Here is a 26,565-nt window from a genome sequence, read left to right as displayed (position 1 = left end):
ATCTTAATGATCTAATATTTATATGCTTTCTTACATGAAAATGAGCTGTACATATTTGAGTAATATTGGTGACTTTTTGATATAAATCAATTTTTCCTTTTGATGCTTACATTACATGAAGATGTTTGAAGCTGTTTTTTCTTTGTTATGTATATACTTATGGATATATCTGTGAAATATCTAGCTAGATGTCCTGTAGGAATCAGTTTTACATACGTAAACAAGTATATTCTGTACTCTAAATTTTGATAATTAAAATAATTCATAACTTTATTATTCAACTCTCAAGTGTTTAATAGCCATTACTAACAAAAATTTCTCTTTGTGGCTAATCTGATTACTTGGAGTTTCTTTTTATTGTGACAAAAAAAAAGAAACCCTGCACACACAACTTTAATTTCAATATTTTAATGACAAAATTTAAGGAGAATTTAAATAGAAATGGACTCAGAAAAGAATCAGTAAGACTTAGTGAAGGATCATTGTCTACTATAGAGAAGGTGATTTAAGATTAACTTATTAATAATATTTAACACTTATGAAGAATTATTAGACTCAGTATATAGACAAGTGTTTTACTCTTGGAAGATAAAAGAAGAAAAACTGAATTCAACCGATGTATATGAAAATTAAAAGTAACAGTAAATTAAAAATAGATAATTAAATAAATATATGATACAGTATAACATTTTATAGTCAAGATGATGTTACAAATCCAAATTTATTGACATGGATATGTTTTTATACTAAAGTGTTTATCAAATAGCCATTAAGAGATAACTTCTTCTTTGAATAATTTGCTTTCTACATGTTTTAACAACATACATTTCCAGCTTTATATGGAAAACCAAGTTTTCAAACCATTAGTCATGTGCTTTTTATATAATGTTAAAAAGTTTCTTTCTTTCCCATCCCCCCCAACCAACCACCCCCCGTACTAAGACGGGGTCTTACTCTGTCACCCAGGCTGGAGTGCAGTAGTGCCATCTCTGCTTACTGCAACCTCCGCCTCCAGGGTTCCAGGAATTCTCCTGCCTCAGCCTCTCAAGTAGCTGGGATTACAGGCACATTCCACCATATCCAGCTGATTTTTGTATTTTTAGTAGAGATGGGGTTTCACCATCTTGGCCAGGCTGGTCTCGAACTCCTGACCCTCAGGTAGTCTGCCCACATCAGCCTCCCAAAGTGCTGGGATTACAGGCGTGAGCCACTTGCCTGACCTAAAAATTTTCTTAAATGTCACTTATATTCTCAAATTATCTAGAAAGGAAAATGTATTAGATTCCTGGATATTTTGGATATTGTAAGGAACATATTTATTTGCTGTATATTCTTTGTTTGTAACAGTATTATAACTTCAGTTCAAAACACACAAAGCATTATAAGAAATATAAGATTCCCTTATATTTTAAAAATTCATTTATTTTCTGTTAATAATGCTGTTCAATCTGTTGATTCTTCACTCATCTGAAATATTAGAGACTGATTCTGAATTGGATATTCATTCTGAAGCCTTTCAGAGCCACTGACACAAAGGGTCTGTCAAACTTGGAACACTATTTGTTGTATCATTTTATTTTTTTCTCTTGGCAAATCCACATAATTCATACAGGACTATGCCAAAGTCTTTTGAAAGAAACCAGATTTAAGAACGTAAAAATGTTAGTAAAGATAGTGAATGCTAATTCTGTCATTGTTACTGTATTTCTTCAAGCTGTGGCTGCAAACTGATTTGAGTGATGTTATTGTAACTCACACATTAGGGAGAGAAAAGAGATGTTTGGTAGATTTTTTAACTAATGACCTCTATCAATGCTCCTTGACCTTTCCCACTCTATCTCTCCACAACTTCCATCCCTGGTTGGAAATTTTTTGCTATACTAAGTGAGAGTTATTGATGGGAAGGCATCAGATATCTCATGTGTGTTGCTGGTGGGATGGGAGACTGTGGAGGATGGGAATAGGTGGAAATCTATTGCAATGAAAAAAAAAAAAAAAGCGTGTCCTAGGACACCCAAAACATAAAGACTAGATAATAACAATAGCCACTTGTACTGAGAGCTTCCACTCTGCCTGGCGCTTTGCTATGAACCACATTATTCATTCCTTACCACAATCAAACAAGACAAGTAAAATATCATTCTCATTTTTAAATGAGAAAACTAGAGATTAGAAAGGTTATAGATACTTGCTCTGAGTCACTGCTAACGAGTAGCAGAGCTTTGATAAGTCCCTGAATTTAAGTTGTCTCTAGTACATTTACTCTTAGAAGTCTATCACGCTCACCAGAGTTGTAGAGTTGAATGTATTTCTTGGGCTCATTAATGTGTTTTTTTCTTTCTAATACTAAAGTCATTTGAACTTGTTAGATTTTGAAATATTTAAATGTCTTTTCTATCTGGCTTTAACATCCTGCATGCTTTCATATTCTTAGGACCACAAAACCACAGGAATATTTAAAATGATATCTAGTGGAAACAATATGAAGTTGGCCATGGGGTCAAATTAAAGAATCTGAACACTGTGCTTCTTCATTGCTCTTCATATTTCTTCAGAGTAACCTTATTCCCCCATCTCACACTCACCCCCTTTCCAAAATCATACATAATGCTCTCCCAATAGTACTCATTAGGCTTTCTCTACTGTACCCACTGTGAAATTACAGGACAAGCCTACCGAGATCTCACTACCTCATCTCTCTCATACGTTTACAGAAGGTGAGAGGAAGGTGCAGATAGAGAATAAGAAACAGGTGGCTCCAGCATCAACATTACATCACCCCTTGTGTTCACAACAAATATGAAATATTATCCAAACACAGTAAAGATTGTATTGTCTTCACTTAAACACATTAAATCAGACCTCTCTTTAATCACTTGTTAATAGGCAGCATCTTTATTTTCATGCCATTCTACTCTGCTGTCTTTGCTATAGCACAAGTTTACCACACACCATACCTAAAAATTCAGTTGTTCTATGGGGGTAGACAAAGTCTAGGTTAAGCATATTTTTCACAGAATGTTAATCTATAGCAAAATTAATGAATTAAATCCAGATAAAACAATCGTATTAAGGTGTGGTAAAATATTTATATCTCACTTAGCAAAGAGAAAACCAAACTTGAATATGGTAGTTATGAAGAGAACATGCATGCTAGTAATGCTTCCAAGTATGTTATTACTTCATATTTCTTATGGGGTACAAGCCATTCAGTTAGTTTAACATTATATTCAGAGAGGCTAAAGATTTACTGAAGACAATGCCATACATTAATAATGAAAACAAAAATTAAAAAATCTTTATTTTAACTTCTAGTTCCCTTCTTTGTACTTGAGCAGCTTTGCCTCCTTAAGAACACAGATCTAGAACATATGCAGTATCACTATCAATATTACTTGTAATTAAAAGTTCATTGGATGTTTACTGTGTTCAAGGCATTTTGAGGAGTGAAAAAAGTTAAACATATAGTTGTAGTTCAAAATGACAATGAAATTAGTTCACAGTTTTCTTTTTTTGTGGGTAGTGAGAAATCATCTCCCCCTATTGAGAAATACCAATATACAAAAGGCAAAACTTTAAATATGAATGAACTGTTCTATAATAACATAAGTTCATCTTGATTTCCATTGTCACATCCAAATTTGAAGGCTATTTCTAACACAGCTGGGTTCTACCCTTTTCATTCTCATCCTTAACACACCCAATCTGTGAGTCTTCAGACAGAAATTGCTAATTCAGGAGACAATTGTGCCTTCTGTAACAGTTTCTGCTAAATTGTCACAGTTCTGCCACTTAAAAAAGCTAGATGATCTCAGCCTATGACCAAAGCTCTTGGAGCTCAGGTTCTCTGTCTGTAAAAGCTACATAAAATGTAATTTATCTGCTTGTTATGACTAAATAACATTGTACATTAGTCCTTTGCGAAAGTACTAACAAATTACCATATAAAAGTGTGGAATCATGTCAAATGTTATAAGAAGTGCAACTGTCCAAAAATAATTCTCTCACATTGGTCTGGTAATGAGACCTAAAATATCTCATTTTATTTACCTATTTGACTCAAAGCACCCGTTCTCAAAGAGGTCACTGTTATACTATAAATATGTCATATGAAATAACATATTAAATAATTGTTGTAATAGTCTATTGAAGTGCTAGTTGTAATAAGGCACAATGGAAAACTCATACTATTAACAGTAATAAAAAGAAACAACAAAAAGCAATAAAAAACAAACCACCGATTCATGCAATGACATGAATGAACCTCACAAATACTATGCTGAGTAAAAGAAGTCAGACAGGTATAAAAAAAGTTTATACTACGTGATTAGATTTTTATGACATTCTAGAACATGCACATGAAGGGTGCAAGGTAACTGTCTGGAGTGATGAAAATGTCCTGTGTCTTCAAAATAGTGTGGGTTACACTGATGCATGGTTTTTTCAAAACTGATTTAAAGGGACTCAACATCTGAGCATTTCACTAGGTGTAAATTACACTGCAATTTTAAAGAATCGTCTGATGACACTGTGGTTATTTTTAAACAGCTCTTAAATTTTGTGGATGCGTACTGAATGTTTACAGTTGAAAAGATGTATATAAAGCTTGAATTTTGTGAAAAAAAATAGGGAGGATTGGTAGTGATAAAGTGAGTGGACTTATGAATGAGACATGATATGCCATGCCTAGAAAAAATGTAAAAGTTGGGTGATAGTCACATGGGAGTCCTTTATTCTTTCTACTTTTGCGTATGTTTGAATATTTCCCATAATAAAAAGTTGAAAATAGGGAGATCACCTGAGTTCATCTCCTCATTTACAAAAAATAAAACTGGAAACAGAAGGAGAACGTAATTTGTTCAAGGTCTCCAAGCCAGACAGCAAACTAGCTCCCAAGCCCAACCTTCTTGCTCTGGTCCTAAGCAAACACAAACTATTAATATGAGCTACTGCTTTATGGAAAGTCTGTTTTTCCAAAGGGCAGACCAATTGTTCAAGGAAGAGTTTAAGTAATAAAAATTTGTGATCTTACTTTCATGTTTTTCTATTTTCCACTGAACACATAGGCATTATCTTCTATATGTCTTTCATGTATAATCATTTGTTTCCTATTCCTTATGGTTTTAAAGTTGTTTTGTACGTTTAAATTTGATTTTATTCAAATTTCAGAACCCAAATGAGTGCAAGAATCAGACAAAGCATTAGTTTCTACAAATATAAAAACAATTTTAAAAAAACACAGCAAAAACGAGTTGTTGTTTTTCCCCCCTCTACCAGTGCTTAACTAATCTTCCGAATCCAGTCACAGAAAGCAAAGGCTTTCTGCTAGTGGGAGGAGCTTGCTTCTCCATTCTGGTGTGATGCAGGAATAGCTGTCTTCCAGTTCTGAAAGAGGTGAAAATGTGTTAAGCTATGCAAAAATTGTCTTGAAGTTCGCGTGTGTATGTCTGTGTGTCTGTGCATGTGGCGGGTCGGGGGAGAGAAAAGGGGATGTCAATTCTGAGGGCAACGAGAATCAGAAGTCAGAAAGGTGAGTGGTGTGTAGCATCTCCCTTTCAGAAGGGGCTGAAAAAGAAATTGGATATGATGGTCCGGTAGGGTAAATCACGCTGGATTTGTCTACTAGACCATGCACTTAGGTCTGCAAAGGAAGTCCCATTTCTAGAGCGAAAAGCCTTAAGATAGCTTGTTTTAGACGGCTGGGGAATATTTATTCCTCGTTCCGCTGATGGGAAAAATCAGCGTCTGGCAGGCGCTGATTGGTGGAAAGGAAAATGGTGATAGTGGGGTGGGAAGAGGATTTGCTGAGCCTCCTCCTGCCTCCTCAACCTGTAACTCTTCCTTAGTAGTCTCCGCTTCACCCGCGGGACCCTTTCGCGCTCGACCTGGATTAAGAGCAAACGAAAATCTTGAGGATATTTGAACTAAAGCGACCCTTAACGTAGCCTGTGACCGTGATTAAATGTCAGCGATGCGAGGGCAAAGTGCTCTCGGCGGTGCCGTGTGAGCCACTTCCCTGCGCTGCCTGTCTCCTCCAGCAGCTCCTCAAAGGATAGGCTCTGCCCTAGGTGGTCGACCCTCAGGCCCTCGGCTCTCCCAGGTCGACTCTGACGAGGGGTAGGGGGTGGTCCCAGGGAGGACCCAGAGGAAAGGCGGGGACAGGAAGGGAGGGGAACGGGAAAGAGGGAGAGGACGTCAGCCCAAGCCCACCGCTCCCAATCGCCACAAGAGTGCCGGTGACCCTGAACTTGAGGTGAGGCGCAAAAGCGCCCCCACTTTCCGGCCTTGCGCGGCCAGGCAGGCGGCTGGAATTGGTGGTTCACCCTGCGCCCCCTGCCTTATCCCCATCCGAGATAGGGAACGAAGAGCACGCTGCAGGGAAAGCAGCGAGCGCTGGGATAGGGGCGGGGAGAGGCGCTGACAAATCAGCGGTGGGGGCGGAGAGCCGAGGAGAAGGAGAAGGAGGAGAACCAGGAGGAGGAGGTCGGCGACGACCAGAAGGGGCCCGAGAGAGGGGGCGAGCGACCGAGAGCCGCGACGCGGGAGTGAGGTGCGTGCGGGCTGCAGGGCAGACCCCGGCCCGGCCCCTCCGAGAGCGTCCTGAGCGCTCCCTCACGCCTTCCCTTCAAACCTTCTGCCTTTTTCTCCATCCTCGTGAGCGGAGAACTGGGAGTGGCCATTCGACGACAGGTTAGCGGGTTTGCCTCCCACACCCCCAGCCTCCCGTCGCCGGCTCACAGCGGCCTCCTCTGGGGACCGTCCCCCTCCCGGTGCCGCCTCCGCCCTTCCTGTGCGCTCCTTTTCCTCCTTCTTCCCTATTAAATATTATTTGGGAATTGTTTAATTTTTTTTTTTTTAAAGAGAGGTGGGGAGGAATCGGAGTTGTGGAGAAGCAGAGGGACACAGGTAAGTACCTGTGGATCTAAACGGGAGTCTTTGGAAATCCTGGAGAAAGCCGGGTGGGAGAGGAATGGTCGTGGGCACCAGGAGGGGGTGGTGCTGCGGTGAGGACCTGCTATGCCAGGTCTCTGGGAGGTGAGTACTTGTCCCTTTGGGGAGCCTAAGGAAAGAGACTTGACCTGGCTTTCGTCCTGTCAAGGACTTCTCCCCAAGGGCTGAGAGATTAGGATGCTTCTCCGGGATCCACTTTTCCCCGGGAAACGCGAGGATGCTCCCTGGAGCGTGAGCATCCAACTTTTATTTCTCTCTTACCTGAAATCCGTCTGCCCGCTCTCTTGGTTTTTCTCTGTAAAGTAAGCAAGCTGCGTTTGGCAAATAATGAAATGGAAGTGCAGGGAGGCCAAGTCAACAGGTGGTAAAGGGTTAACAAGTGCTGGCGCGGGGTCCGCTAGGGTGGAGGCTGAGAACGCCCCCTCGGGTGGCTGGCGCAGGGTTAGAGACGGCCCGCGAGTGTGAGCGCCGCCTGCTCAGGGTAGATAGCTGAGGGCGGGGGTGGATGCTCGGATGGATTAGAACCAGCACCCTTGGGCTCGCTGTTTGCCTGAGGTTGAACCACACCCAGAGTGAGTGCCTATGCCTCTCCACCATCAACCTGTTAGCCTTCTTCTGGGATTCGTGTTAAGGATGCCCCTGACCCTAAGCCTCCAGCTTCCAGGCTTCTAACTCACACTGTTACCCTTTAGACCCCGGGAAGTTAAAACAGGGGTGACTCTTTTCATGCAACTCCACTTCTGAAATGCGGTATTAACAACTCAGAGGATTCATCCTAATCCATGGTTAGGTGGCCAGACTTTTACTAGCCAAGATGGATGGGAGATGCTAAATTTTTAATGCCAGAGCTAAAAATGTCTGCTTTGTCCAATGGTTAAATGAGTGTACACTTAAAAGAGTCTCACACTTTGGAGGGTTTCTCATGATTTTTCAGTGTTTTTTGTTTATTTTCCCCCAAAAGTTCTCATTCAAAGTGTATTTTATGTTCTCCAGTGTGGTGTAAAGGAATTCATTAGCCATGGATGTATTCATGAAAGGACTTTCAAAGGCCAAGGAGGGAGTTGTGGCTGCTGCTGAGAAAACCAAACAGGGTGTGGCAGAAGCAGCAGGAAAGACAAAAGAGGGTGTTCTCTATGTAGGTAGGTAAACCCCAAATGTCACTTTGGTGTTGGTTCATGACTGATGGGTTAGGAAAATCAATACTCTAAATGCTGGTAGTTCTCTCTCTTGATTCATTTTTGCATCATTGCTTGTCAAAAGGGTGGACTGAGTCAGAGGTATGTGTAGGTAGGTGAATGTGAATGTGTGTATTTGAGCTAATAGTAAAAAATGCAGCTGTTTGCTTTTCAATATTTTTAATTTTGCCCTAATATTTAGGACTTTTAAAAAATGAATGTTTCTGTGCCTACATAATTACATTTCAGAGGACAGTTTTAAAAACATTGTCTTTTAAAAAAATCAAGAATATTCTTAAGAATCAAAATCATTGCTGGGTCTGTGATTTCTTTTACCATCATGAATAATGTTTGTCAATTTTAACCCATTCTGATTTTTAAAATATGACTTTGATATGCCCCTGTGCTGTGTATAAAGAGACCTATTTGTGGCCCTAAACTGGAAAGAACAGATTAGTCTTTGGTAGTGTTACTTCATGTGATCATTTAGTCTCTGTGAACACTGAGGACAGAGAAAAGTGCTTCAGGGCTGCTACTGACCTCTCAGAAACATTTATATAGTTCATCCATCAAATGACACACATACTGAAAGAATAAAGAAATTGATGCTTATTACCTACTTGTTCCTAAAGTTCTGCCTTGGAGTATACACCCAAACTCTGACTCTCTTTTCTGTATCTTGAATTGTGTTCAATTGCATGTTATTTTACAAACCACTTTGAATTCTTTGGAAAAGAATAGACACACACGCTCTCATCCACAGGCATAGACACAGACACAGACACACACACACACACACACACACACACTCAGCATAGACACATTGCCCATTCTTCTCTCTTCTTTCTCCTCTGAGCTTTTTCACATTCTCTGGTGGCAACTATAAGCAGTTAGAGTCACAGGATGAACCGTCAGGTGGAGGATGAGCACATTGAGTTGACTAGCTGAAACACGTGCTCCGTCTATGTCTGCAAAGCGAAAGAAGGCTACACTATCTCTTCAAGACAGATCAGTGGGGGAAATTTTATATTTGGAATGATTTATATGAATGCGTCTCATCGAATTTCACAACACATTCTTTTTTCTGTTTTCTATTTTCAGTTTTTAGAGTCAGGGTCTTGCTCTGTCACCCAGGCTGAACTGCAGTGATGCTATCATAGCTCACTGCAGCCTTGAATTCCTGGGCTCAAGTCATGCTCCCACCTCAGCCTCCTGAGTAGCCAGGATTATAGGCATGTGCCACTGCCTCATTATTTAGACTTTTCTTATGTTGACTTAATCTTCCCACAAATCTTCAGTGAAATTACTTTTTTCTACCTTAAAACATATTTTCAGAAAGTCATTAAAATAGAGTGTTACAAGAGGAAAAAATGTATGAGTTAATTTTAAATATTTTATGAAGTGTGAATTATACCTTTTTGTATGGAATTTGGAATACTGAATCAGTGACACGCAGTTTATCAATCTTTCCATTTGTCCTCAGATTTCCAAGTTTTGCAAGTACAAGTTTCTTTGACTTCAGTTACTTTATAACTGTTCATTGAAATCATTTTCAATGTCTCTCATGACATTTAACACATAGCACATTCTATAAATTATTTATTGGTTACATTCTGAGTTCTAATTGAGAGTTGAACTTATACACATACACAGAATTTAAGATAAAAAATGACCATGCAAAGACACAATAGTATAGTCCAGAGGTTGGCAAAATTTTTTGGTAAGGAATCAGATTGCACATATTTTAAGCCATGAGATCTATGCCTTGGCCAGGTGCCATGGCTCAGGTCTTTAATCCCAGCACTTTGAGAGCTCAAGGCTGGTGGATCACTTGAGCCCAGGGGTTTGAGACCAGCCTGGGCCACATGGTGAAACCCTGTGTCTACAAACAATGCAAAAATTAGCCAGGTATGGTAGCATGCACCTGTATTGCCAGCTACCCAGGAGGCTGAGGTAGGAGGATGGCTTGAACCACACAGCTCGCTGCAGAGGTTGCAGTGAGCTGAGAGATCAAGCCACTGCACTCCAGCCTGGGTGGCAGAATGAGACCCCGTCTAAAAAAAAAAAAAAAAAAAAAAAAAGAAAGAAAAAAAAAAAAGAAAGAAATCTGTGTCTCAATTCTGCTGTTGAAGTGTGAAAGTAGTCATAAACAATAACTAGTGTGGCTGTGTTCCAATAAAACTTCATTTATCAAAATAGGTGGTGGGCTGGAATTGTCTTGTAGGTTATAGTTTGCTGACTACTGATAGAATGGAAAGAACATGCACTAATCACACAAACCAAAGTTTTAGTCGAGGCTACATCACTTATTACCTGTAGGGTCTTGGGGAAGTGTACTGAACATCTCTGAGCATCACTTCCCTGATTAGTAAAAAATATGATTTAGAAAACTGCAACTACCTTATAGTTTTTGTAAGAATGTCATAATAAACAGGACATATGAATAATTGAGCACACTTTTATATATAGGAATCATGGTTATTATTATCAAATAAAATCTCCAACGGAATAATTACTTTGCCAACATGTTTTCTATTTATTCTTTTGTCCTTCATTACATAACAAATTTGAAAGATTGGAGGTGACCAAAGACCATTTTATAATTTCACTATGGCCGAAGATGTTTGGTAGAAGCCTCATAAGAAAAGTAATCTCAATCTCATCAATCTCAAAAGTATATAAAAATATACTTTTGACAACTACTTTTTAACTCATTGAAGAACTACCTTAAAGATCAGTGTTATTTTTGTGGGTCTTTTCCCCTCCATTTTTTTATTGTTTGACTTTTTTTATTTTTATTTTTATTTTTTTTTTATTATACTTTAAGTTCTAGGGTACATGTGCATAACGTGCAGGTTTGTTACATATGTATACTTATGCCATGTTGGTGTGCTGCACCCATCAACTCGTCAGCACCCATCAATTCATCATTTATATCATGTATAACTCCCCAATGCAATCCCTCCCTCCTCCCCCCTCCCCCCTCCCCATGATAGGCCTCAGTGCGTGATGTTCCCCTTCCCGAGTCCAAGTGATCTCATTGTTCAGTTCCCACCTATGAGTGAGAACATGCGGTGTTTGGTTTTCTGTTCTTGTGATAGTTTGCTAAGAATGATGGTTTCCAGCTGCATCCATGTCCCTACAAAGGACGCAAACTCATCCTTTTTTATGGCTGCATAGTATTCCATGGTGTATATGTGCCACATTTTCTTAATCCAGTCTGTCACAGATGGACATTTGGGTTGATTCCAAGTCTTTGCTATTGTGAATAGTGCTGCAATAAACATACGTGTACATGTGTCTTTGTAGTAGAATAATGTATAATCCTTTGGGTATATACCCAGTAGTGGGATGGCTGGGTCATATGGTACATCTAGTTCTAGATCCTTGAGGAATTGCCATACTGTTTTCCATAATGGTTGAACTAGTTTACAATCCCACCAACAGTGTAAAAGTGTTCCTATTTCTCCACATCCTCTCCAACAACTGTTGTTTCCTGACTTCTTAATGATTGCCATTCTAACTGGTGTGAGATGGTATCTCATTGTGGTTTTGATTTGCATTTCTCTGATGGCCAGTGATGATGAGCATTTTTTCATGTGTCTGTTGGCTGTATGAATATCTTCTTTTGAGAAATGTCTGTTCATATCCTTTGCCCACTTTTTGATGGGGTTGTTTGTTTTTTTCTTGTATATTTGTTTGAGTTCTTTGTAGATTCTGGATATTAGCCCTTTGTCAGATGAGTAGGTTGCAAAAATTTTCTCCCATTCTGTAGGTTGCCTGTTCACTCTGATGGTAGTTTCTTTTGCTGTGCAAAAGCTCTTTAGTTTAATTAGATCCCATTTGTCAATTTTTGCTTTTGCTGCCGTTGCTTTTGGTGTTTTAGACATGAAGTCCTTGCCCATGCCTATGTCCTGAATGGTACTACCTAGATTTTCTTCTAGGGTTTTTATGGTATTAGGTCTAACATTTAAGTCTCTAATCCATCTTGAATTAATCTTTGTATAAGGGGTAAGGAAAGGATCCAGTTTCAGCTTTCTACTTATGGCTAGCCAATTTTCCCAGCACCATTTATTAAATAGGGAATCCTTTCCCCATTTCTTGTTTCTCTCAGGTTTGTCAAAGATCAGATGGCTGTAGATGTGTGGTATTATTTCTGAGGACTCTGTTCTGTTCCATTGGTCTATATCTCTGTTTTGGTACCAGTACCATGCTGTTTTGGTTACTGTAGCCTTGTAGTATAGTTTGAAGTCAGGTAGCGTGACGCCTCCAGCTTTGTCCTTTTGACTTAGGATTGTCTTGGCAATGCGGGCTCTTTTTTGGTTCCATATGAACTTTAAAGCAGTTTTTTCCAATTCTGTGAAGAAACTCATTGGTAGCTTGATGGGGATGGCATTGAATCTATAAATAACCTTGGGGAGTATGGCCATTTTCACGATATTGATTCTTCCTATCCATGAGCATGGTATGTTCTTCCATTTGTTAGTGTCCTCTTTTATTTCACTGAGCAGTGGTTTGTAGTTCTCCTTGAAGAGGTCCTTTACATCCCTTGTAAGCTGGATTCCTAGGTATTTTATTCTCTTTGAAGCAATTGTGAATGGAATTTCATTGCTGATTTGGCTCTCTGCTTGTCTGTTACTGGTGTATAAGAATGCTTGTGATTTTTACACATTAATTTTGTATCCTGAGACTTTGCTGAAGTTGCTTATCAGCTTAAGGAGATTTTGGGCTGAGACGATGGGGTTTTCTAAATATACAATCATGTCATCTGCAAACAGGGACAATTTGACTTCTTCTTTTCCTAACTGGATACCCTTGATTTCTTTCTCTTGCCTGATTGCCCTAGCCAGAACTTCCAAGACTATGTTGAATAGGAGTGGTGAGAGAGGGCATCCCTGTCTTGTGCCAGTTTTCAAAGGGAATTTTTCCAGTTTTTGCCCATTCAGTATGATATTAGCTGTGGGTTTGTCATAAATAGCTCTCATTATTTTGAGGTACGTTCCATCAATACCAAATTTATTGAGCGTTTTTAGCATGAAGGGCTGTTGAATTTTGTCAAAAGCCTTTTCTGCATCTATTGAGACAATCATGTGGTTCTTGTCTTTGCTTCTGTTTATATGCTGGATTACGTTTATTGATTTGCGAATGTTGAACCAGCCTTGCATCCCAGGGATGAAGCCCACTTGATCATGGTGGATAAGCTTTTTGATGTGCTGCTGAATCCGGTTTGCCAGTATTTTATTGAGAATTTTTGCATCAATGTTCATCAGGGATATTGGTCTAAAATTCTCTTTTTTTGTTGTGTCTCTGCCAGGCTTTGGTATCAGGATGATGTTGGCCTCATAAAATGAGTTAGGGAGGATTCCCTCTTTTTCTATTGATTGGAATAGTTTCAGAAGGAATGGTACCAGTTCCTCCTTGGACCTCTGGTAGAATTCAGCTGTGAATCCATCTGGTCCTGGACTTTTTTTGGTGGGTAGGCTATTAATTGTTGCCTCAATTTCAGAGCCTGCTATTGGTCTATTCAGGGATTCAACTTCTTCCTGGTTTAGCCTTGGGAGAGTGTAAGTGTCCAGGAAATTATCCATTTCTTCTAGATTTTCTAGTTGATTTGCGTAGAGGCGTTTATAGTATTCTCTGATGGTAGTTTGTATTTCTGTGGGGTCAGTGGTGATATCCCCTTTTTCATTTTTTATTGCATCTATTTGATTCCTCTCTCTTTTCTTCTTTATTAGCCTTGCTAGCGGTCTGTCAATTTTGTTGATCTTTTCAAAAAACCAACTCCTGGATTCATTGATTTTTTGGAGGGTTTTTTGTGTCTCTATCTCCTTCAGTTCGGCTCTGATCTTAGTTATTTCTTGCCTTCTGCTAGGTTTTGAATGTGTTTGCTCTTGCCTCTCTAGTTCTTTTAATTGTGATGTTAGAGTGTCAATTTTAGATCTTTCCTGCTTTCTCTTGTGGGCATTTAGTGCTATAAATTTCCCTCTACACACTGCTTTAAATGTGTCCCAGAGATTCTGGTATGTTGTATCTTTGTTCTCATTGGTTTCAAAGAACATCTTTATTTCCGCTTTCATTTTGTTATGTACCCAGTAGTCATTCAGGAGCAGGTTGTTCAGTTTCCATGTAGTTGAGCGGTTTTGATTGAGTTTCTTAGTCCTGAGTTCTAGTTTGATTGCACTGTGGTCTGAGAGACAGTTTGTTATAATTTCTGTTCTTTTACATTTGCTGAGGAGTGCTTTACTTCCAATTATGTGGTCAATTTTGGAATAAGTGCGATGTGGTGCTGAGAAGAATGTATATTCTGTTGATTTGGGGTGGAGAGTTCTATAGATGTCTATTAGGTCCGCTTGGTGCAGAGATGAGTTCAATTCCTGGATATCCTTGTTAACTTTCTGTCTCGTTGATCTGTCTAATGTTGACAGCGGAGTGTTGAAGTCTCCCATTATTATTGTATGGGAGTCTAAGTCTCTTTGTAAGTCTCTGAGGACTTGCTTTATGAATCTGGGTGCTCCTGTATTGGGTGCATATATATTTAGGAGAGTTAGCTCTTCCTGTTGAATTGATCCCTTTACCATTATGTAATGGCCTTCTTTGTCTCTTTTGATCTTTGATGGTTTAAAGTCTGTTTTATCAGAGACAAGGATTGCAACCCCTGCTTTTTTTTGTTCTCCATTTGCTTGGTAGATCTTCCTCCATCCCTTTATTTTGAGCCTATGTATGTCTCTGCATGTGAGATGGGTCTCCTGAATACAGCAGACTGATGGGTCTTGACTCTTTATCCAGTTTGCCAGTCTGTGTCTTTTAATTGGAGCATTTAGTCCATTAACATTTAAGGTTAATATTGTTATGTGTGAACTTGATCCTGCCATTATGATATTAACTGGTTATTTTGCTCGTTAGTTGATGCAGTTTCTTCCTAGCCTCGATGGTCTTTACATTTTGGCATGTTTTTGCAATGGCTGGTACCGGTTGTTCCTTTCCATGTTTAGGGCTTCCTTCAGGGTCTCTTGTAAGGCGGGCCTGGTGGTGACAAAATCTCTAAGCATTTGCTTATCTGTAAAGGATTTTATTTCTCCTTCACTTATGAAACTTAGTTTGGCTGGATATGAAATTCTGGGTTGAAAATTCTTTTCTTTAAGAACGTTGAATATTGGCCCCCACTCTCTTCTGGCTTGTAGAGTTTCTGCCGAGAGATCTGCTGTTAGTCTGATGGGCTTCCCTTTGTGGGTAACCCGACCTTTCTCTCTGGCTGCCCTTAAGATTTTTTCCTTCATTTCAACTTTGGTGAATCTGGCAATTATGTGTCTTGGAGTTGCTCTTCTTGAGGAGTATCTTTGTGGCGTTCTCTGTATTTCCTGAATTTGAATGTTGGCCTGCCCTACTAGGTTGGGGAAGTTCTCCTGGATGATATCCTGAAGAGTGTTTTCCAACTTGGTTCCATTTTCCCCCTCACTTTCAGGCACCCCAATTAGACGTAGATTTGGTCTTTTTACGTAATCCCATACTTCTTGCAGGCTTTGCTCATTTCTTTTTCTTCTTTTTTCTTTTGGTTTCTCTTCTCGCTTCATTTCATTCATTTGATCCTCAATCACTGATACTCTTTCTTCCAGTTGATCGAGTCGTTTACTGAAGCTTGTGCATTTGTGACGTATTTCTCGTGTCATGGTTTTCATCTCTGTCATTTCGTTTATGATCTTCTCTGCATTAATTAGTCTAGCTGTCAATTCTTCCACTCTTTTTTCAAGATTTTTAGTTTCTTTGCGCTGGGTACGTAATTCCTCCTTTAGCTCTGATAAGTTTGATGGACTGAAGCCTTCTTCTCTCCTCTCGTCCAAGTCATTCTCTGACCAGCTTTGATCCGTTGCTGGCGATGGGCTGCGCTCCTTTGCAGGGGGAGATGCGCTCTTATTTTTTGAATTTCCAGCTTTTCTGCCCTGCTTCTTCCCCATCTTTGTGGTTTTATCTGTCTCTGGTCTTTGATGGTGGTGACGTACTGATGGGGTTTTGGTATAGGTGTCCTTCCTGTTTGATAGTTTTCCTTCTGACAGTCAGAAGGACTGTCTGTTGGTCTGTTGGAGATTGCTTGAGGTCCACTCCAGACCCTGTTTGCCTGGATATCAGCAGCAGAGGTTGCAGAAGATAGAATATTGCTGAACAGCGAGTGTACCTGTCTGATTCTTCCTTTGGAAGTTTCCTCTCAGGGGTGTACTCCACCCTGTGAGGTGTGGGGTGTCAGACTGCCCCTAGTGGGGGATTTCTCCCAGCTAGGCTACTCAGGGGTCAGGGACACACCTGAGCAGGCAGTCTGTCCGTTCTCAGATCTCAACCTCCGCGTTGGGAGATCCACGGCTCTCCCCAAAGCTGTCAGACAGAGTCGTTCGCGTCTGCACCGGCTCCCGCTACTTCCCCTGTTGGTCTTCAGCTGTGCGCTGTCCCCAGAGGTGGAGACTACAGAGACAGGCAGGCTTCCTTGAGCTGCTGTGAGCTCCACCCAGTTCCTCCCCTCCATTTTTATTATCTGTGTACACAAATTTTCAATCAACATACTTCAATTTAATATACAAAAATTTCTTCAAATGACTCAGAAATTAATTAGACCTAAATTCAAAAGCAGAAAGATTTAATTATCTTTATATAATGCTAAGTAATATAAATGCAATAAATGCAAGAAAATAATGATCTTTGAGTCTCTTCCAATGCCACTCTGTTCAATAAGCAGCAGAGGCCATCAGTGAAATTGACAGCAAATTCTCAAGTCAAAATGTGCTTCACCTCACTAAGCTGACAAAGTCAACATAGCATGCACAACAGGGATAGCTGGATTCTTAAAACTCACAAGTATTACTTCTGACCTTCTTCTCCACTCTGCGCTCTTTTGAGGTTGGGAAGACAAGATGCGGTTGGTGGGGGACACTTCTGCTCAGGGAAGCCATCAGCTCTGGTGTCCCTACAGCATTTATATGTTGCTAGTCACGTAACTACTTGGCACCTATTTTGTAGCTGTATGTTATCAATTACAGATTACTCATAAATTAAAGGCTAACCATCAATTACAGTTTATTGGTAAATAATTATGACCTCAAAGAACAGCTGATTGGTTTGATACATGGTAACCTTATGAGGACTCTCATTTATCTCTTTTTTTAAGGTATATACATATCTCTTTGGGGTTATACTACAAAAATATAAACTATATTGCATATTTATAAAAAAATAATTAATTATAAGTTCTAATGGTGTGGTTTAGTAGCATTCTTTTTTTTTTCCTGAGATAAGGTCTCAATCTGTCACCTCACTCCAGGCTGGAGTGCAGTGGCATGATCTCAGCTTACTGTAACCCCCACCTCCTGGGTTCAAGTGATTCTCCTGACTCAGCATCCTGAGTAGCTGGGATTACAGGCATGTGCCACCACACCCGGCTAATTTTTGTATTTTTAGTAGAGACAGGCTTTCACCATGTTAGCCAGGATGGTCTCGAACTCCTGACCTCGTGATCCCCCCACCTCAGCCTCCCAAAGTGCTGGGATTACAGGCATGAGCCACCACGCCTGACCTAGTGGCATTCTTTTTTAAAAATAAATTTAATTGTGTATATTTAGGGTATACAACATGATGTTATGGGATACATTAGACACTAAAAATTACTGTATTGAAGAAAGTTAATATATTCATAATCTCCCATAGTTACCTTTTTTGTTGTTTTTGTGGCAAGGGCAGCTAAAATCCACTTATTTAGCATGAATCTCAAATATAGTATAATTTTATCGCCTATAGTCCTCATACATTAGATCTGTACACTTGTTCATCCTACACATCTGTTACTTGCTTGGATCCTCTGGCCTATATCTCCCTCTTTTCTACCTACTTTTCCACCCCTATTAACCCTGTTTTTTACTTAGTGTTTGTACATTTGAATTTTGTTTCAAGCTTCCATATATATGTGAGATAATGTGATATTTTTCTTTCTGTCTTTGGCTTATTTCACTTAGCATAATGTTGTCTGAGTTCATCCATGTTGTAAATGGTAGGATCTTGTTCTTTTTAGGGCTGACGGATATTCCATTGTATCTATGTACCACAGTCTTTTTATCTACCTATCTATCGGTAAACACTTTAGTTGTGGCTATTGTGTTTTTCTTTTTTTCTTTTTTGGAGATAGGGTCTTGCTGTCACCCAGGCTGCAATGGAGTGGTGTGATTATAGCTCACTGTAACCTCAAACTTCTGGGCTCAAGAGATCCTTCTGCCTCAGCCTCCCAAGTAGCTGGGACTACAGGCATGCATCACCACGCCTGGCTAATTTTGAATATTTTTCGTAGAGATAGCATCTCACTCTGTTGCCCAGACTGGTCTCAAATTCCTAATTCAAATTTAAAATAGAGTATGACAATTCTGTAAAATATAAAAAACATGTCCACTCCATATAGGAAGTAATACAATGGGAAGAAGACAAACATTATTTATATTACTCTTGATAAGTTTTTTACAAAGAAATAAAACACTTTAATTTTTAATGTTTTAAATTATAGCTTGCTAAACAAATATTAGTTTTAGTGTTTTTAAAATTCCTTATATATTTATAAGTGATCTTCCTGCCTCAGCCTCCCAAAGCACTGGGATTCCAAGCAAGAGCCACTGTGTTGGGCCCTTAGGGGTGCAGATATGCTGAAATCTTTTCTTGTGGATTTACACCCAGAAGAGGGATTCCTGGGTCATATGCTACTCTACTTTCAATTTTTCTTTTATTTTTAGTGAACATGTGATAATTGTATATAATTGTGGGATCCAGAATTATATTTCCATACATGTATACAATGTGTGATAATCAAATCAGGGTAATTAACATATCCATTACCTGAAACATTTACCATCCCTTTGTGGTGGGAACATTAAAAATGAAAAATTCTCTCTTCTAGATTTTTGAACATATGCAATAAACTATTGTTAAGTGTATCACCCTACAGTACTATAGAATGCTAGAACTTATTCTTCATATTTGGCTGCAATTTCATATTCCTTAACCAACCTCTCCGTATCCTCCCCTCCCTCTTACCCTTGTCAGCCTCTAATAATCATAATTCTACTCTCTACTTCTATCTCATTGTCTTTGATTCAGAATACATTTCATCATTTAACCAAAAGTCAAATTCTTAGATACTGCTAAGGCAGAGAAGAAAGACTGCAGACCAGCTGTTAGACATTTCTTACTACTAGTCATTTTTAAGACAACATGGGGTACAGGGGGTGAGGATGAGAGATAGAGATTGAGATATATTCTCTTAAATACCAGCTGTTCTCACTCTGCATAGTTTCAGCACACACAAATTCCAGTTACCATGGTTAGTTAAATAATACCAACCCCTAACAACACAATTCAAATTTCTGTTACCACAGTATACTGAAAGTAATTGCATAAAGTACAAACTTTGCTGCTAACGCTTCAGCCTTCAAATCATTACATAAATAACAGAAACCCATTATAATCAGTGACAAAACCACAGCACTTCTTTCAAAGCTTTTAGGTGATTGGTCACTTCACATGTGTTATGCAGTTCATACAGACAGCAATGCCCGTAGTTGTGTAGCCACTTTGTCTCCCACTGGTGAGCCCATGTGATGTTTCACAAAAATGCACAATCAAAAGAGGAAATTGACCAGTAAAGATGAAAAAGCAGCAAAGAAAGGAAGTGAAACATGCTGGAAGTAAAATTTGAATCAAACAAAAGTTGATTTATATAGGAAGTAGCCACCCCTGAGGATGTTGTCACTGCTGCACTTCAGGAGACTCTAGATATGCAGTCAGAGGAATGTATTGAAGGTGGAGGTATCCATATAAATGGGGAAAGAGGTTGTGATAAAGAGTGAAGGTGTCCCAGAGGAAGTGATGCTGAAAAATATACCTTATGTTAAGTACACTCTCAGTATATCATGACATTAAAGTGCAAATGGTAACATTTTGTAAACTGATCCAAACTTAAAAAGGAGTATGACAATTCTGTAAAACATAAAAATCATGCCTATTCCATAAATTATATACAGTGTGAATTACACTGAAAAATCTAACATTAGAGAGGATATGAATAAAATTTTTAACAAGCATAATTTTAATAATACACATAATAATTATTTGTATACAAGTTTAGTAATGGTCCAGGTTTGGAAGACATTCTGATCCTGTGTAGAAACCCTAGTTTGAATGTGCTTATAGCCTATTATTGCATGTGTAATGTTAGATAAATTACTTGGATTTTTAATTTCATCAGATATTTAAAATGGGCATAATATTGGATGTTGTGAAGATTAAGTAAGATATATGTAAAGTGTTTTTTACATAATGGGTGTTCAGCACATGTTAAAGCCTACTCTCCATCCCTCTTCGCTTTTGTTTCATGGGTTGACTCATTTGTCTCTAGTGCTATATTTTTAAAGCTTCTGAGTGGCTCAAGCCTGTAATCACAGCGCTTTGGGAGGCCGAGACGGGCGGATCACGAGGTCAGGAGATCGAGACCATCCTGGCTAACATGGTGAAACCCCCGTCTCTACTAAAAATATAAAAAATTAGCGGGGCGTGGTGGTGGGCGCCTGTAGTCCCAGCTACTCGGGAGGCTGAGGCAGGAGAACGGTGTGAACCCGGGAGGCGGAGCTTGCAGTGAGCCAAGATCCGGCCACTGCACTCCAGGCTGGGTGACAGGGTGAGACTCCGTCTTAAAAAAAAAAAAAAAAAAAGAGAAAAGAAAAAAGCTTCTACAGCTCTGATTTCAGAATTATCTTCTCACCAAGCCCCAGTGTAATCTCATTCTTTTTTCTCCTCTGTAAGTTCATATGTGATGTGGGAACAAAGGGGATAAAGTTATTATTTTGTGCTAAAATCTTAATTGGAGATGACCTCCTGTTAGCTTGGCTTTCTTCTATTTATTGTGGTGGTTACTGGAGTTCCTTCTTTTAGTTTTAGGATATATATATATATATTTTTTCCCCCCTGAAGATGTAATAATCTATAGACGTCTGAAGACTGAGTTTTTAAATTAATTGTATTGAAAACTAGCTAATCAGCAATTTAAAGCTAGTTTGAGACTTATGTCTTGAATTTGTTCATTTTTGTAGGCTCCAAAACCAAGGAGGGAGTGGTGCATGGTGTGGCAACAGGTAAGCTCCATTGGACTTAGATTCAAAGACGATAAAGTATCTAGTGATTAGTGTGGCCCAGTATGCAGCATTCTGAATGACACTATAAAACAATCACTGAGCATTCTAAGAGCATATCAGTCTTATTCAAACCGAATTATTTATAAAGTATTTTTAAATAGGTAAATATCGATTATAAATAAATAAAAAATATAGTTACTTGCCAAGAATAATGATGGCTTTGAATTGATAAGCTATGTTTAATTTATAGTAATTGGGCATTCAAATATTCTGACCAAAAATGTATTGACAAACTGCTGACAAAAATACAATGTGAAATAGCCATTTTTTTTAAAAAAAAGAGGAAAATTTCTGTTGATTACAATAAAATATTTTGACCTTAAGGTATATTGATTGTAATATTCCTTTGATAATTCAGAGTACATTTCAGGAAACACCCTTGGACAGTCAGTAAATTGTTTATTGTATTTATATTTGTATTGTTATGGTATAGCTATTTGTACCAATATTATTGTGCAATTATCATATTTCTGATTATATAATTCATTTGGCCTAAATTTACCAAGAATTTGAATAAGTCAATTAGGTCTACAATCAAGAAATATCAAAAATGATGAAAATGATGATAACCATCATCAGATGATGAGGAAGATGAGGATGAGAGTGCCAGAAATAGAAAAATCAAAGGAGAACCAAAATTTAACAAATTAAAAGCCCACAGACTTGCTGTAATTGTTTCCTGTTGTAAGTACTCCACGTTTCCTGGCAGATGTGGTGAAACAAAAGATATAATCAGAAATATAATTTATATGATCAGAAAGCGTTAAACACAATAGTGCCTATAAAAACAAAATGTTTCTATCAATGACTTCTAAAATGGAAACGAGAAAAATGATATGGGAATCTTAATACAGTGCAGTGGTTAGGACTAAAAACACAGGAGTCAGTTCTTCTTGATTCAACTTGCTGCTTACTTCTTACCAGCTGTGTGGTTTTTTTTGCAAGAGTCTTCACCTCTATATGATTTAGCTTCCTCATCTATAAAATAATTCAGTGAATTAGTGTACACAAAGCATCTGGAAAACAAAAAGCAAACAATATATGTATTTACAAGTGTTACTTCTTGCTTTATAGTGAACTTTCTTGTGCAACATTTTTACAACTAGTGGAGAAAAATATTTTTTAAATGAATACTTTTGATTTAAAAATGGGAGTGTAAAAATAAAGCAGACTCCTTTGAAACTAGTTCTGTTAGAAGTTAATTATGCAGCCGGGCGCGGCGGCTCACGCCTGTAATCCCAGCACTTTGGGAGGCCGAGACGGGCGGATCACAAGGTCAGGAGATCGAGACCATCCTGGCTAACGCGGTGAAACCCCGTCTCTACTAAAAATGCAAAAATAAATAAATAAATAAATAAAAATAAATTAGCTGGGCGTGGTGGCGGGCGCCTGTATCCCAGCTGCACGGGAGGCTGAGGCAGGAGAATGGCATGAAACCAGGGGGCGGAGCTTGCAGTGAGCCGACATCACGCCACTGCACTCCAGCCTGGGCGACAGAGCGAGACTCCGTCTCAAAAAAAAAAAAAAAAAAGTTAATTATGCACCTTTAATGGGCTCTGTTGCAATCCAACAAAGAACTAGATAAGTAAATGGACTATGTTGCCTTCTAGGGACCTCCTATAAATATGATATTGTGAAGCATTATTATAATAATAACTAGATAGCAGACAGGTGGAGACTCTACTATCTGAAGAGGGTCAATCTAGATGAATGGTGTTCCATTTAGTAGTTGAGGAAGAACCCATGAGGTTTAGAAAGCAGACAAGCCACGTGCCAAGTTTTGGAGTAGGTGGTAAAAATTTTAAAAACCCAACTACTACTGTCACCTAATGATCTAATGGAGACTGGAGATGGACTGCATTTTTTAAATCTTCTCCAGAATGCCAAAATGTAAACACATCTCTCTCTCTCTCTTTCTGTCTCTCTCTCTCTCTCTCTGTATGTGTGTATGAGAGACAGAAGTTTGTACAATTAAACAACATTTTATAAAATGTTTTCTGAAGGACAGTGGCCCACGCTCCTAAGTTTCCAACACTGTACTACGTTGGGAGATTCTGCATACTTTATTTTCTCTTTGGTATATTAAGGAATCTGAGATGTCCTACAGTAAAGAAATTTGCATTATACAGTTAAAATCAAGGTTATTCAAACTTTTTGATTATTGAAACCTTTCTCCATTAGTTACTAGGGTTGAATGAAACTAGTGTTCTTCAGAAAACTATGGGAAATGTTGCTAAGCAGTAATGACATGGTGATTTCAGCATGGGCAATATTTACAGCCGTTACACCCATGAACCACCCTGGCAGTAGTGAAGTACCAAAAATGCTGTCATAACTAGTATGCCTATGAGAAACACATTGGGATAAATCAGCTGCTATCATAATCATTCCTCTCCCACATCAGATAAATGAATTAAGTTTTTGAATAGGGTTATTTAATATAAAGTTCTTAAGTCTAATTATGAGAAGAAATAAGACAATTACTTCAATGGTTAAAGAGAGAATAATTTGCATATTATACCTGATGCAAAATGTTTGTTATGGGTACATATTAAGTGCTAACTAATTGTTAATTGTTCTTGTTACAAGTCTTAATGCAGGGAAACAAGAAACTATTACATAGTACCTAATATTAACTTCTAATATTAAATAAACAATTTCCTCCAAATTCATCCCATTAGCTTTTTTTTCAAGGGGGCGGGGGAGAAATATAGACTTCAGTAAACTTGGGCTGGGAACTTTCTTCCTACGAAGTTCAAGGAAAATAAATTATCCTAGTTAGATAATATCAATGAAAAATCCACCAACTTAAATCCTGGCTCTTTGATCTCGGGAAATTATTTCAGTTATCAACTTAATGCATCATATATGAAAAGTCTTTAATTAAACTTACTGAATGATATGCTTTTAGGTACTTTAAAAATAAACTATGATATAAAGTTACTTATTTTTCATGCAAGTATAGTATAAAGAAATTTCTAACACCGGAGATTTTCTGAAGGTTTTGATTCTTGTAAATTTATTACATCATAATGAACAAAACTAATTTTCAACATGTTATGATCTAAATTTCCTTAGTAAATTGTTTTAAATTTATTTTCTTTAAATCTATCATTTGTATAACAATTCAAAACTAGATATTCTTAATTTTATAATTTTGTTTGATGTCAAAGATTAGATTTTGCTATATCTATTCTAAAAGTTGATATCACATTTCCTTTTGGATTTTTATTTTTAACTTAGCTAAAGTCAAATATAAACCATTATTTATATTAATGCAGACATTAGAGAGAGATGCTAAATTCATTTTAGTATATTCTAAATTATTTATTATCTACTATAAAATAATATAAAGAAAAATAAAGTAGAATCCCTGATTTCAAAGAACTCAGTTGCTAAAAAACAGATACCATTTGCTAGACCCAAAATGTACTAATATGAGTATGTCTCTTTTCCTTTTGTTTTGTCACCGTTAGTTTGGAATGTCAGTGAGTAGAGAAATAGTGTGAAAGGCCCTCAGTGGGGAAAATAGAGGTTCAAGATCAGCAGAGACCCTACTAGAGAAACCAGTTCTACAGAAATGTTTTTAAATGTGTCGATTATTGCTACCTGTACACTCTGTTATTTTGTAATGTAACCATTTTATTTATTATTATAATAATAAAAGAGTGAAATTATAATAATGTGCAGGGTACATTTTACTGTGCAGTGTATTGCATTAAAACTAGATTAACATTTATACATATATAAAAGGTTATCTAGATATTATAAAATTTATGGTTGGATCTGTAAAAAATTCAAAACCTATTTTTAATCTTGCTTTGAGATTTTATAACAAGAATATGTTCATTTGAAGCAAAATTTTTCAATTCACGTCCTTGAAAATGAAAAAAATGACAACTTGAAACACATAATTGACTATTTTTAAAGGATCAACATTTCAGAAATGTTTTAAAACATAAAATTTTCAGTACAGCTTTTCACTGGCATTTAAATCGAACTTTGAATTGTAAATAGCTCTTACTCTTAAGGAGACATCAGCCATATCCTTAGAAATGGCACGGAGTTGGTAGGTAGTTGTACAAAATTCTAGCCTAAAAGACAAATAGGGAGCAACAATACTGTGGATCCTTTCTAGTCTTGGGCTGTGTGGCTATGTCAGGCTTCCCCACATTGCCTGAACTAAGGAGAAAGCCTCTTGTCCTTACAGGCCCTTAGCTTCTATGACTAACATAGTCTATTTGAAAATGAATTGCTTTGTCCACACCATTTAACTATTGGCTTCTTCAACTGGTGAGATGAAGCCTATACAATAATCATGTGACTAGCACTAAACAGCTGACATGGTGTAACTCTTCTCAGACTGAGGCTTATCTGGGGAGTACAAATCATATCAAGAAAATGTGCTTTCATTTCCTTAAATGAGTGTCCCCATCCTCCACTCTCCTCCACTGTTCTCCTCTCTGCTTCTATGATATCAACTTTTTTTTTCTTTAGATTCCACATGAGTGAGATTATGTTGTGTTTGCCTTTCTGTTTCTGGCTTATTTCACTGAACAAGAAAATTTTTGACATGAAATTAAATTTCTGCCTATAAACTCAATTCAAACTATTTACAAAATGTTTTCTCAAAAATGTTAACTTAATGTAATAAATCTACTGAATGACCATATCACATTTTGTTTAGTGAAAACGAATTGTAAGGGTGCTCAATAGCCTCTTCATTTTCATACTGTCCAGCTCCTTTGCTCCTATTAAAATTACTGCAAGTTAGCTTTTAAGAACCCTCTGTTTCACTACCTGAAGTTCTATAAAAAGATCCAAGTTCCTTCACAACTATTTCTTATGCTGTCATTCATACATATGTGATAATACCGTGTCTGAACACATAGATAAGAAGTATGGGCTGGGCACGGTGGGTCATGCCTGTAATCCCAGCACTTTGGAAGGCCGAGACGGGTGAATCACCTGAGGTTAGGAGTTCGAGACCAGCCTGGCCAACATGGTGAAACCCTGTTTCTACTAGAAATACAAAAAAAATTAGCCAGGCATGGTTATAGGCACCTGTAATCCCAGCTACTTGGGAGACTGAGGCAGGAGAATAGCTTGAACTCAGGAGGCAGAGATTGCAGTGAGCTGAGATTGTGCCATTGCACTCCAGCCTGGGCAACAAGAGTGAAACTCTTTCTCAAATGAATGAATGAATAAATGAATAAATAAATAAATAAATA

At 38.1% G+C, this 26,565-nt stretch overlaps 1 protein-coding gene across 9 annotated transcripts in view; it reads left to right on the top strand.

The window, feature by feature from the left end:
* Positions 1-5,393: 5,393 nt before the first annotated feature.
* Positions 5,394-26,565, top strand: part of SNCA (synuclein alpha) — a 122,726-nt gene continuing 101,554 nt past the window's right edge. For 2 of the 9 annotated variants that reach the window (XM_030921205.1, XM_030921162.1), the window contains exons 1-4: positions 6,553-6,690; positions 6,862-6,906; positions 7,945-8,090; positions 21,233-21,274. In XM_030921205.1, the coding sequence (XP_030777065.1) occupies positions 7,970-8,090; positions 21,233-21,274 (163 nt within the window). In that variant the 5' untranslated portion in view covers positions 6,553-6,690; positions 6,862-6,906; positions 7,945-7,969. Of the gene's footprint in view, positions 5,531-6,449; positions 6,691-6,861; positions 6,907-7,944; positions 8,091-21,232; positions 21,275-26,565 lie in introns of those variants that run through there. The other 7 variants (XM_030921209.1, XM_030921179.1, XM_030921172.1 and 4 more) reach the window with 6 other exon arrangements.

This window comes from Rhinopithecus roxellana, chromosome 2, assembly GCF_007565055.1.
Source record: "Rhinopithecus roxellana isolate Shanxi Qingling chromosome 2, ASM756505v1, whole genome shotgun sequence".
Classification (NCBI taxonomy): domain Eukaryota; kingdom Metazoa; phylum Chordata; class Mammalia; order Primates; family Cercopithecidae; genus Rhinopithecus; species Rhinopithecus roxellana.
This window is presented reverse-complemented; position numbering and strand designations above follow the sequence as displayed.